Genomic DNA, 13,163 nt, shown 5'->3' on the forward strand with positions numbered 1-13,163 from the left:
GTATATACCACCCTTTATACAGATGACTTTTGCCAAAGCATTATTTTATATTACGTAGCAATACATGTCCTAGACCAGTAGTACGCTTTCACAGTATCGTTAAGGCTGCCGGCTAGTAAGCTCCTCCTTCAAACCTCGAATTGAACTTTATTAATGACAACAAATATCTTACGATGCACCAAGACTATTAGTACACTATCATTTTACGTACTAATCTCCTCAACCAATTAGTGTACTCCAATCATGCGTTGTTCGCCTTGGCGATATACTCCTGCGTCCACACGTGACTTCCATCGGCCTCGGCCGTTTCCCCAGAGCTCGGTCCCCCACTCATCTCCCCTGCATCTCCACGTTGAACTTTGGGAATTGCAGACAAGGAAAGGCAAGATGAACCTCACCAGATCAGCTGCTACCATGGCGGCTGCTCGATGGAGCAATCGGGGGTATGTTGCACCGACTCCATGTTTGCAAGTTCGGCCACTGACGTATTACCTTTAAAGCATCATTGCACGATCGTATGGCCCCAAGAACTGTAGGATGGTGTGTCAAACTTGAACTTGATTCGTCATGGATGATTCAATATCCTAGAGCTTATCACTGACTCTTCGAAAAATAGTCATTACGGGCCATTGCCTCGAACAAAGGTTCTCTTCTTAAAGAAAGAGCTCTTGCTTCGCAAGCAATCGTTGGTAAACGTCTATTCTCTACCGCGAAGGAGGAAGTAAGCTCTACAAGCTCAGATGCGCTGCCTGTGCATCTACGAAATCTTGCCGAATTCTCCAGATCAGCGGCTTTGAAGTCCCTGAAAAAGGGCTATATGGTACTGGCGCCGAATACTAAGGATACGCCACGTTTCTACAAGTTGTGAGTCGTAATAATGACTCGGAATCGCGGCGAATTAACCTGAGCTGACAAATTTCGAAAGTGGTGCCTTTTTTCTGAGGTTAGTTGTGTGAGAACACATTGAAATGGATGGCCTATCACTGACAGGTCCTGGATTTTTCAGAGAGAATTGCCAATGCCCTAAATGCGTTCACCCAGACACAAAACAGAGAATTGTTGAGCTTGACTCAGTGAGGGCTTCATTTACAACAGACACGTATTGCTGCAGAAGAGCTGACCCAATTTAGATCTCACCTGATATTGCCCCGTCTAAGATCAAGTCCGGTGGACACATGGAAAGCGTCAAAATCATATGTACAACTTGATCTATCCCAATGACTAAAGCAACCAGCTGATGTATTATAAGGGAATGATGGCCATGAAAGCTCTTACCCATGGACGTGGATTAAGCAGCATCATGCGCAAACTTCCGCCCCAAAATACCAGATGGGCCCTATGTCCATTAGCCACAGTGAACCCAGGTAAGTAATTTTCGCACAAAGAGATTGGAACAACTGGGTAATAACTCATGGACACTAGGCCATTCCGCCAATTTGACCCTACGTCAACAAACTATCCCATGGCCGAGTTCAACAAAGTGATGTTAGAGGATGATTCAGTGCGAGATTGGCTGGAGAAGATCGTAAGCACCATGTGGAATCTGAAGCTCTCAATTATGATAGCAAAACATCCTGACACCCGTTCAATTCCAGCAAAAATATGGGTTTTGCTTCATCGAAGGAGTCCCACTTAATCCCGAATCAACTAAAGCTCTCATTGAGCGGATCGCCTTTGTGCGACACACTCATTATGGTACATTGCACTGCATTGAACAATCCACCAAGGAAAATTATTGACTCGACATATAGGTGGCTTTTGGGACTTCACAGCAGATCTCACCTTCAAGGATACAGCTTATACCAACGAGTCTCTCGGTGTTCACACAGACAATACCTACTTCACAGATCCGGCAAGACTCCAACTATTTCACCTTCTATCTCACACAGAAGGGACAGGAGGCGAGAGCTTGCTTGTCGATGGCTTGGCAGCTGCCCGCGTACTCCTTAAAACACATCCCAACCATTATCAAACTTTGACCCAAGTCAGACATCCGTGGCATGCCAGCGGAAACGAAGACGTTTGTATCCAACCATCCTATATGACACCCGTCTTTTCAGTTCATCCGGACAAGGGAAAGTTATATCAGATTCGCTGGAATAACTATGACCGAGCCCCTAAGACAGACTGGACTCTAGGACAGCAAAACAAGTGGTATGCAGCTGCTCGAGCTTACGACAGTATTCTGAATGAGCGTAAAAGGTTGATTCAGACGCAACTGAAGCCTGGAACTGCGCTCAGTAAGTCATTAAGTCAATAACAGGTCTCCTCATCGCTTTACTGATTCCCGACCTAGTTTTCGACAACTGGAGAATGCTCCATGGCCGCACTGAGTTCACTGGAAAGAGAAGGATGTGTGGAGGTTACGGTATGTGTGGGAAAAAAAAGACACCTAACCCATCTAAATTTGCAAGTGGTTGTTTAAGGTACTGACGATTTTCATCAGTTAATGGCGATGATTATATTTCACGACTTCGACTGCTGAAATTTGGTCGTGAGAAAGTGCTCGAAAAATTGGGATCTCACAATGACCACGACAAGGGGATGGGAAGCCCATATGGTATCATTTAGACCAGAAAGTGGCCCTGTTAGCATATTTTGGACAGATCATCATTGTGAAATAGAGACTAGAAACTAGCAAGGTGGAAATAGATTCAGATGTAGCATTGTACAATAACTGTTGACGGTCTCACGTGACTGGCTGACGTTGTTGGAGCTCGGCCACCGACAGCTCTTCTCCAACCTTCTACGTCCCCTTCACCTTCACCTATCCTCCCCCAAACCGACCATCCACGTGTGACACGGACCGAATCTACCTAATTTGACTCTTCATTACTTCCTAATAAAAACCCATCATGTCGACCCTCGAGGACTTGGACGACCTTGAGCGCGAGAACAGAGACAAGAAGCAAGACCAGGGCGATGACGGCAAGAAGCCCGGCGGCGACGATGACGCCGAGATGGAAGATGCTGAAAAGAAGGAAGATGAGGAAGAGTTGCTAGATGAAGAGATCCTGCACTCCAGCACGGCAGACATCGTTAAGCGGCGACGGATGCTGGAGAACGAAATGCGCATCATGAAGAGCGAGTTCCAGCGTCTGACACACGAGCAAAGCACAATGCGAGAGAAGGTTAAGGATAACCAAGAAAAGATCGAAAACAACAGGTATTGTCCGAACTATTGTCCTGGGGAAAGAATACTTGCGGATCATCCAAGACCTCAACATCAGTTGCTGTCCGCCGGAGCTCTCAAGGCCGCCCAATCAATTGAATTATCATTTTGGTTTGTTACTGACGTATTGGGCGTTTCTTTTCAGGCAACTACCATACCTCGTCGGAAACGTCGTCGAGCTCCTGGATCTCGACGTGGAGGCCGAAGCTGCAGAGGAAGGGGCCAACATCGATCTGGACGCTACCCGCGTTGGCAAATCCGCCGTCATCAAGACCTCAACTCGCCAGACCATTTTCCTTCCACTTATCGGTTTGGTTGATCACGAGACACTCAAGCCCGGTGACCTGATTGGTGTCAATAAGGACTCATATCTCATTCTGGACACCTTACCAGCAGAATATGATAACCGTGTTAAGGCGATGGAGGTCGATGAAAAGCCGACAGAGAAATACACGGATATCGGTGGTCTGGACAAGCAGATTGAGGAGATCGTGGAAGCTATTGTATGGCCGATGAAGGAGGCTGAGCGATTCAAGAAGATTGGCATTAAGGCGCCGAAGGGTAAGATCACATTTACCCCAAGAATGCTCCGGAAATTTACTGACATTTCTCTCTTTTTCTATAGGTGCTCTGATGTACGGACCTCCCGGAACCGGTAAGACCCTCCTCGCCCGAGCCTGTGCCGCCGAAACGAACGCGACTTTCCTGAAGCTTGCCGGACCGTCCCTGGTACAAATGTTCATTGGTGACGGTGCCAAGCTGGTGCGTGACTGCTTCGCTCTGGCCAAGGAGAAGGCCCCCTCAATCATTTTCATTGACGAGCTTGACGCCGTGGGAACCAAGCGATTCGATTCCGAGAAATCTGGTGACCGTGAAGTCCAACGTACTATGCTGGAACTCCTGAACCAACTGGATGGTTTCGCCTCCGACGACCGAATCAAGGTCCTCGCCGCAACAAACCGTGTCGATGTATTGGACCCTGCTCTTCTTCGATCCGGTCGTTTGGATCGTAAGATTGAATTCCCGTTGCCGAATGAGGAGGCTCGTGCGAATATCTTGCAGATTCACTCGCGTAAGATGTCCGTCGAGGACAGCGTCAACTGGGCTGAGCTTGCTCGCAGCACTGATGAATTCGGTGGTGCCCAGCTGAAGGCTGTTTGCGTTGAAGCTGGTATGATTGCTTTGCGAAAGGGTCAGAGCAAGATTGGTCATGAGAACTACGTTGATGCCATCGCTGAGGTACAGGCTAAGAAGAAGGATACGAACATGGGCATTTACGTCTAGATTTGGGTCTTTCCTTCTTATTCGTCTTGGTCTTGAATGATACTACATTTCTTTCCTATTTTTATTCTCGTCATGTCATGTACGTAACGTTCTGCGGTCGGCATTAACCAGTAGACCCCGTAATTCGCTATGCGAGTGACTGCATCTAAAACCGAATAACATGATTTTAGACTGGTGTCATTGAAATATCCTTGCTAAGTCATGTTCAGTTTTGGTAATACTGTAGAGAAATCAACTACACGAGTTGAAAGTAGATCGATGTAGATGCGTGGCTTGTCTCGAAAGCAGTCAAGGAAATAATCAAATATTCGGCTCCTCGCTTCAAAAATGTAGATTTTTTGTTTAGAAATAGATAAAAAAAAATAAGGAAATAAACTAAACAAGATGATGCAATGGTCATTAATCCATATCAAACAGCTCCCCCTTCCCTTCCCTTACCATTCCACTCAAAATCCAGACTCCATCTCAAAACGCTTCATTCATCTCAACATGCTGTATACCAAATTTCACCTCAATGAGAAAAAGGATAAATCACATTTTAGTTCTTGGCCTTATCATCCTTAAGAGTAACAATGCGATTCAAAATCAATTTCTCAGGCGTTGTCTCCCGATCAACAGCATAGTACGCAGTACGCATACCCTGGAATCGAATAGCATGTTTATTCTTCTCAACATCCTGTTCAGCAACAGATTTAGGCCAAGGAGCAGATTTAGAAATATCATTAAATCCAATCTCAACCATCGCATCCGGGAAAATCTGTTCCGAATCGGGGTTAATATCAGCCAAGAACCCATCGGGATGAGCAGATGGATTCTCAGATTTGAAGAGCGGGTTCGTAGCGCGGACTTCGGCACGAATGGGACTATTATGGGATGGACAGTCTGCGACCCAGTGAATGAAACTCTTGGGTTTCTTGGGGGTTTCGCCTTCGATGGGTTTTTCGTATTTGGCGTGTACGACGGTGACGGCGCCGGAGGGGTCTTTTTCGAATGTTGTTGCGGTTATGGGGTAGGGTGCCTTTAGAAGACCGATTGTTTTACCGGGGGCGAGACGGAAGTAATCTGGGGAATCGACTTCACGGAAATCCGAGCGCTCGATGTACACTGTCTTTGTGAAGGGGACGGTGTGGGTTCCGAAAGAGGGTTCCTTGGAGAATGGGACCTCGACCATTTCCAAGTGGTCGTCTGGAAGATCGTCGATGATGACCTTCAAAGGCTCTGTAACGACCATTAATCTGGGGACGGTGGTCTCGAGGAATGTACGGATGGACTGGTCGAATCGGTGCATTTGGACGTTGGTAACTGCCTTCGTAACGCCCAGTTCGCTGACGAAGTTGAGGATAGCATCGGGGGGAACACCACGGCGACGAAGGGCGATAAGGGTGTAAAGTCTTGGGTCGTCCCAATCACGACTGTTTGATGGTTAGTTCTGTCTTTGGGTGTACTTTGGGGGAGGAAATACTGACACATGGCCTTCCTTCACCAATTTGATGATCTTACGCTTGGAGAGAACGGTGCCTGTAATGTTGAGACGGCCGTACTCGCGCTGCATGGGACGGTAGACATCCAGCTTGTCGTTCAGCCACTCGTAAGACTCACGGCCTACCAAAGATTATTAGCTCCCACCGTTCGTATAACAGACACCCCAAGCCAACTTACTCATTTCGAACTCAGTCGTGCACAGTGAATGGGTAATGCCCTCAATACTATCCGAAAGACCTAAAAACAAAAAGGTTAGTAATCACTACCAACATATCAAATTTGGACCATCCAGGACTTACCGTGGGCCATATCATATGTAGGGAACATCTTATAAGTCGGAGCACGATGATGCAGCTTTCCTCCCTCAGGAATTCTCCAAGCAAACAGATCCCACATCTGGGGGTTAGGGTCTTCCAAATTCTGCTTCATGCGAAGAGCAGCCTCTCCAGCCTTATACTTTCCATCCCGCATAGCACGGAACTCAGTCAAAGATTCCTCAGAAGGACGTTCGCGATGAGGGCAAGCAAATCGCTTACCACCCTGCTGACCATCCTCAGTCTGACCACGCTGAACCTTGACTTCAGCCTGAGTACAGTGGCAGACGTACGCACCACCACGCTTAATCAACTCCTCAGTGTAGTCATACAGACGATCAAAGTGATCACTGGCATGAGTTTCACGCACAGGCTTGAAACCGAGCCAATTGACGATATCTCGAATAGCATCATAATACACCTCATCTTCGCCTTCAGGGTTCGTATCGTCGAAACGCAGAATACATTCTCCACCGTGGAACTTCGCGAAACCAAAGTTAACGGCAATAGCCTTGCTATGGCCGATGTGAAGATATCCGTTAGGCTCAGGCGGGAAACGAGTGCGAACCTTCGGGTGGGTTTCGGAGATGGGCCGCTCATTATAGACATCGTTGAGGAAACCGAGTTTGAACATAGCGGTAGGATCGCGAGGAGCAGCGGGTTCTTTGGCTGGTTTCTGGGGTTTGGGCTGGTTCTCCTTTGCGGGTTTAGGAGCGGCCTTTCTTTCGGCTTTCTCCAGTGCTTTCTGCGCTTTCTTCAGGGCTTTCTTGGAAGGGCCTTCTTTCTCTGGGGCTGCGGCCGGTGCAGCTGGAGCGGCCTCCTTTGGCCGCTCGGGCAGATCAACAGGCTTTGCTGGATCCATATTTCTAGAAAGATCACAGAGATCCAATGTTGATAGGAAGCAATTGGTGGGGTTGTTATTTTTCACGAGGGGCTGCGATTCTCTTATCAGTCTCCATTCGCTTATCGGGCCGATGAAATACCGGATGAGTCATGCACTTAATGAGCATACAAAATACATAGTCAAGGAATTAATTATATAGGATGGAATGAAGATAGATAGAATGAAGATAAATAGATAAATTGATAGAGTAGAAATAGACGTATATTAGTCAATAGCTATCGATATATGGTAAATTGATGTACAGTGGTGGTACAATGTACAGACCCAAGGGCCAAACGATGGAATATCAAAGCAAGCCAGAATAAGCAGTAATGCCACCCAAGAACCGGAATCCCAGCCCAAGTATCTCTAGGAGGTACGAGCCAGCGAGACTCTCATATAAGATCAAAGGGCAATGGAAGACCAAAGAAAATATAGACAAAAGAACCAAAAGAGATAGTGACCGTCATATCCTTACATGAACCGATTAGAGCCACCTGTTATGCCAACATGTCCATGAAGTTCAAAGAGCGCAGGATATCAGAGATCCCTGACGCATGTATGCGCGTAGTAAAAGGAGGTATGAAGATAAAAAGAATTTCAAAAGCAGTGAAACACATATTTGACCAGAATGCGGGGTATATGGCGTAATAATGAGACAAGGAATAATGTAGAAAAGACAGGAGAGAGAGAGAGAGAGAGAGAGATAGATAGAGGAAAAGAGAGAAAAAGGACGTGGTTATGGTGTGGGGGGGGGGCATAATGAGAGTTGGTCGTATCAATATGGAAAATGGAGGTGTTTAGAAGAGTTGCTTCACGTTGATGAGTTCCGAATTGCCAGGGCGATCACGTTCCATATGGAACCACCAGTCCCGGCCCATCTTATGATTCCAGGACCCAGTACAAGTATCTTTTTCCCAAGGCAGAGCCGATGATGACATGCTGCTCATCGGTGTAATGGGAGTGGTAGGAGTCGCAGGAGTACCGGTAGATCGACCGCCCAAACCACCCCAATTGAAACGTGAAGTAGTAGTCGATGATGGAGAGGTGACCTCTTCCATAGGCGGATTGATAGGCAACTTGCTATTATTGTCAAAGCAATGAACTCCAACACCAGCAGCATAAGAAAGTGACTGGTTGGACGCGAGTAATTGCTTCCACCCAATCAGACCACCTTCAGATTCCTGACCTGGAATATCAGGACGAAGATGAAACTTGGGGATTGATGCCCCAGTTACAGGATCCTTCACACCTGAACGGCCCATGAAAGCCGGCATTCGGAATTTATAAACCGTCTTGGGCCTCTCTTCATCTGACTCCGAAGAATTATGCTTGTATCGTTCAGACGCAGCCCAAATACCGTAGTCGTCTATCTCAGGTTCAGGCTCCTCCTCAAACGATCCGGCCAGCGCATTATCTGGAACATAATCATCCGAATAATCCTCAATTAGAACTGGCATGCCGTTTTCCGTATCTTTGACAGCCATGTCAATGAACGTTTGGGCTCGAATTCGAGACGAGGTCAAGTTGTTCCCGGCAGGCAAGGCAAGAGGTCGAATACTGACGGAGCCGTGTGAGCTCCTAGGCAAGCTGTAGCGATCCGGTTTAAGCAAAGCTTGACCTTTGGTAATTGGCTGGCAAACGGCTTGCAGAGCACCGGGAGGCTGGCAGTCGTTTGGCGCTCTGAGAGTTTCGAGACACGGAAAGCCCGCAGCAAGAATGCTTTGAGCGAGGTGGGAGTTGGGGTTATCGGAGTATTTGGGAGGTTGTTGGAAGGGAAGAGAATCGAGTTGAGTGAGTGCTGTACCAGGGTCTGGACAAGCCACATCCCAGTGGAGATACTTGAGACTGGACGAGGCGAGAATGGGCTGGAAGACCATGCCTTCGTTTTCTAGTGTAGGACATTTTTCGCCTTGAACGATTTTCAATCGCTCAAGCTGTCTGAGAGACGCGAGAAGTTTAGAAATGACCAACAAGGATTCAATGTTCTGTTCCACCAAAACGAAGGTTTTGAGCGATTGTGACTCTGGGCGCATTGTGAATTGCGCAATACCAGCATCGGTCACTCCAGGTAAGTTCTCCAGCCGCAAGGATTCCAATGGAGGTAAACATAGGAGCGTGCTATCGGCAAACGCATCCTCATTGAAAGAAGAGATGCAGAGATTGCGTAGAGAAGGCAAGAGATGGAACATGCGTAGAAAGATACTGGGCTCCAAAGCACCGTTTCCATTCAAGCCATAGAGCATTAATGTTTCCAAGTTGCGCCACGAGACATGATAATCCAAGAACTCGAACATTTGAGAAGGCCCCAGACTTCCCGGGCAAGAGTCGCCGCGAGGTGACAGTTCAGTAACCTCCGCCGCTTCTCCTAGAACCCAGGTATGTTCTTTTAATCGTTTGCGCGTTGACAAGGCATGGGTAAGACGGTCAAACTCATGGTGGTAAGGAATGGAAAGGCCCAAGAGTCGCTCCAAATTCGGACAAACCATGACCACAGACGCGACCAAGTCCCGGTATTCTTGCCATTGTGTGCTTTGCTTTGTTGTGGTGAAGAGTAGATCCATTTGGGGGACGCGCAATTCGCGGACGAGATTGGCCAGCATACTCCGTTCGCGCAAGGTGCGTCTTAGCAATTTCAATCGACTCCCCCTCTTGAGACGGTATCGTTTTAACTGAGCCGGGGAGTCATTCCCGACTATGTGGACTTGTGTATATCTAGGGTATATAGTGTTAGTTTTGCAGTTAAATTGGCGATTGGGGGGGGGGTTCCGAGGAAGAGAAGGGGGGGGGGGTGGTTTCGCTTACAATCTTCCTCGAACGGCCTTTTCCCACGACCGACAAGTCAAGGATAAAGCATGCAAGTCACGTTGGAAGCATGTTGTACAACCAGTCTGGTGTGGTGCTTTATGCAGTACTTCAAGGTTGTTTAGTATCACATCGTATACCTCTTGGGGGATCCGTCGTTGAACAGGTTCAATGCTCTTTGCGATTGACCCGACGGAATCGAATTGGCGATAGGACGAGGCAGGTGAAGAAGGAGTGTAGTTTGTCGGGGCGGTAGAGGTTGTATAATTGGTGCGATATGAAGAAATGGAGGAAGTTCGCGAGGCTACTGGCTGTACCTCCACGGAAAACTCCTTGCAAGATGCCGCATCCTGAGGGATCGTATACGGCACAGCAGGAGTTTCAGGTCTACTGGCAACAACGCTCATGATGAGAATGGCGTGCCTGGCATGAGAGGCGTGACGCGTGGGAGAGGGGAACAAAGAAAAAAGAAGGAAAAATAAGGCGAGAACGAGTTCGGCGGGGGTATGTGAGGAATGCAGGGGATGATGTGGGTTGTGGTTTGCGATCCACTGGGGGCGTGTGTGGTCAGAGTTGTCGTACAGTAATGGCTGAGAAAAAGATCGTCGAATTCCCGTTGAGGTCCAATGAGTAGTGAGTGTGACCTTGTTAATTGATTTCCCTAGGATCCTTGTAGAGGTTGTATGCAGAAGGAAGGAAGATGAAGGGTGAAGTTGACGGAGCATCCACACTTTCTCTGCACTTCACACTCTTTTTCTTTCGAGGGTCCCGGGAAGCAAGTCGATCGTCCACAAGTCTTGTCCACTATGTACTAGCATGTACCCCCATATCCACTTTGCTCGTGGTGAGCGGAGAAACCTGACAGGGGTATCAAGAGGTGTAAGACGGTTCAGGGGTTGAACTACTTAATCCTCTAGACTGAAAGAGTCAGGGATCCGCTCACTCATTGGAGTTGATCCATTCAGTGTATTACATACAACATCCATGTGGTTGATCACACCTAAGGTGTGTGTTCCGTTTCCAATACTTCTCATAACAACTCATATTGATTTCGAGGTATCATTTCATTCTATTTCTGTCTTTGCCATGGTGGCTTCTTCGCTAGGGTCGCTGCATATGTACACATACAGTACATACGTACACCCGCAAACACGATCGGCTCTACAGCCAATGTTACTCACAGACGGTTCGTGAGCTACAACACTATTCCTACATGGGAATAGCATCAGCTTCAGTGGATCCTTTGGACCTGCATCGAGTGGGTCAATGCCCCCTTTTTTTTCGCGGCTTTTTTCTGCCCTGCACTGCATTCACCTTTTGCACGGATATTGGATATTATCTACTTCGTACTACGTATTGACACTATTTCCAATTGGGACTACCGTGCATACGACATCCATCCACATTGTACTTTACTCTGTACCCCCGGTGGTTTCAAGCAGCCACTTTTGAATCTTAGGTATCTTCCCGAACCAACCGGAGTCTCTCAAGGTCATGGACTTGCTATGTAGCTGATATTTTTGGAGACACCTGTACTATGTACAGTACGGAGTAATGTACCAGATATGACCCTGTGCGAATCAATCTGCGGTCTAAGCGTGAGGAATTCTCGGCAACTACCTAGTTATATATATGTAGGTACATATAGTTAGATATAACTAGTTAACTAGAACATACATACATACACCGTACGATCAAATGAGGTCGACCATTCAGGAGCCACAAAACAAGTTTGTTTGAGATACATGCTGGAGTCTCTCCTCTTACGGACTTGGTAAATGGGGTACATATCGCTATCTTCCGATTTCGCCACTGGTCTCAAAATTGAACGTGCTGGCGTAGTTTATTGGCAACGGAACCCCGAGATCGCGATCGCGGTGGATCGGCGCAAATGAGCCAACCAGCCCCATCATCCATTCCTTTCCAGTTATTACAGTGCCTCGTGTGAATGTGATCTAATATCGTGATTATCGACATCGCGTACAATACATAACTCCGTACAATCCACTAAAATTCTGCACATACCTGGTACTGTGGTGTCCATACTGTAAAAGGTATACAGCTAGCCCACTGATATTCCATCCAGAGTTCTCAACAACCGTGGTTCTCTCAATATTCTAATATGTAATGTGCCTCATCGGTCAATAGTAATACATCCCGCTTTAAAAATGTGGACAATATACACAGCTGAATCGGATCCGGTGGAGACAGTTCCCACTTCATAGTTTCTTCTATCACAAACCAATAAGAGTATCAGATCTCAGCCTCGCAGAGAACCATTGGAATATTGTCCCTTCTACGGAGTACCAAGTACATACATACGGAGTACTGTATCAGCCCTGAAGTGGTTGCCATGTGAGATTTGGAATTTCGTTGATCCACCTCTCCGTCTCCCCGATATGATTCGCAGCATTTGCTTCTGTTCTAAGAAGCAGGGCAGGGGTTCCTCGATAAAAACTAACTTCTGAGATCCACTGTTTAATCTCTTTTTGTACGGAGTACTTATTGAACCAAACCAGGACTCAATAATAGCCGATCTGCATCATATGCCGTGCATATGGAAGACTTCGAGTCCACCTTGGAACGCTGTTGTGGGGATCTCATTGATTTGGTCCCTTTCTAGAATGCCGAACCCAGCAACAAGGACAGCTACTGACTCCGTACGAATATGTTTGTACTCAAAGCACACGGATTTACATGGTACCCAGCAGATGAATCCCCATGGACCCGATGGATGTCCCTCCGATCATTACCGATTTACAAATGTGGCCCGGGGTTCATCTGGTACCAAGCTTTATGCATCTTGACATGTATGAAGCTATACTCGGTTTGTATGTACAGCTTGCTGAACGAATACTAATATCAGTCGACTATACTCGATTTACCTCATCGAGAGCTTGTACTATGAATATACTTCCAAAAGTCTCACATATTTTATTTATAGATGTTATCCCGTGTCTCACGTACGAACTTCAAACTGGGGGTACCATGGATCTTCTCAATCCTATGTTTCAACAGATATTAATCTACTCTACCTCTCCTGTAGATATGGACTCTCTCTCTCTCTCTCTCTCCAGGTATTGTCTCGAGATCATTTGTTTCTGCTTGTTCCACTCTACGACTATCCGAGTCGCAGGAATGGGCTTCTCTCCACAGAACAAAGATCAGCTATATACATGTATCTGTAGAAACTGAATGTTATGCAAAAAACCTTGGACACATC

At 47.0% G+C, this 13,163-nt stretch overlaps 5 protein-coding genes across 5 annotated transcripts; 3 read left to right on the forward strand and 2 right to left on the reverse strand.

Moving 5' to 3' along the window:
* Positions 1-414: 414 nt before the first annotated feature.
* On the forward strand, positions 415-868 carry N7469_011311 (uncharacterized protein; the record flags this gene model as incomplete). Its single annotated transcript, XM_056650216.1, has 2 exons — positions 415-443; positions 664-868. The coding sequence occupies 2 exons, from the start codon at positions 415-417 to the stop codon at positions 866-868; spliced, it is 234 nt and encodes a 77-aa protein (XP_056495280.1).
* Positions 869-968: 100 nt separating this feature from the next.
* Positions 969-2,571, forward strand: N7469_011312 (putative trimethyllysine dioxygenase TmlH; the record flags this gene model as incomplete). Its single annotated transcript, XM_056650217.1, has 8 exons — positions 969-1,073; positions 1,131-1,197; positions 1,250-1,364; positions 1,423-1,525; positions 1,566-1,695; positions 1,752-2,240; positions 2,297-2,368; positions 2,447-2,571. 8 exons carry the CDS (start codon positions 969-971, stop codon positions 2,569-2,571), a joined length of 1,206 nt encoding a protein of 401 aa, XP_056495281.1.
* Positions 2,572-2,855: 284 nt separating this feature from the next.
* On the forward strand, positions 2,856-4,456 carry N7469_011313 (proteasome regulatory particle base subunit RPT5; the record flags this gene model as incomplete). The annotated part of the gene is made up of 3 exons (XM_056650218.1): positions 2,856-3,166; positions 3,318-3,733; positions 3,798-4,456. The coding sequence occupies 3 exons, from the start codon at positions 2,856-2,858 to the stop codon at positions 4,454-4,456; spliced, it is 1,386 nt and encodes a 461-aa protein (XP_056495282.1).
* A 538-nt stretch (positions 4,457-4,994) lies between these two features.
* Positions 4,995-7,114, reverse strand: N7469_011314 (glutamine--tRNA ligase; the record flags this gene model as incomplete). Its single annotated transcript, XM_056650219.1, has 4 exons — positions 4,995-5,868; positions 5,923-6,058; positions 6,116-6,175; positions 6,238-7,114. 4 exons carry the CDS (start codon positions 7,112-7,114, stop codon positions 4,995-4,997), a joined length of 1,947 nt encoding a protein of 648 aa, XP_056495283.1.
* Positions 7,115-7,935: 821 nt separating this feature from the next.
* N7469_011315 (uncharacterized protein) lies at positions 7,936-10,347 on the reverse strand (the record flags this gene model as incomplete). Its single annotated transcript, XM_056650220.1, has 2 exons — positions 7,936-9,850; positions 9,941-10,347. The coding sequence occupies 2 exons, from the start codon at positions 10,345-10,347 to the stop codon at positions 7,936-7,938; spliced, it is 2,322 nt and encodes a 773-aa protein (XP_056495284.1).
* Between the last annotated feature and the right edge of the window lie 2,816 nt (positions 10,348-13,163).

The sequence above is a fragment of the Penicillium citrinum genome (assembly GCF_028827155.1).
Source record: "Penicillium citrinum strain IBT 23319 chromosome Unknown utg000010l:1.0-1229701.0:1.0-1230130.0, whole genome shotgun sequence".
Classification (NCBI taxonomy): Eukaryota; Fungi; Ascomycota; class Eurotiomycetes; order Eurotiales; family Aspergillaceae; genus Penicillium; species Penicillium citrinum.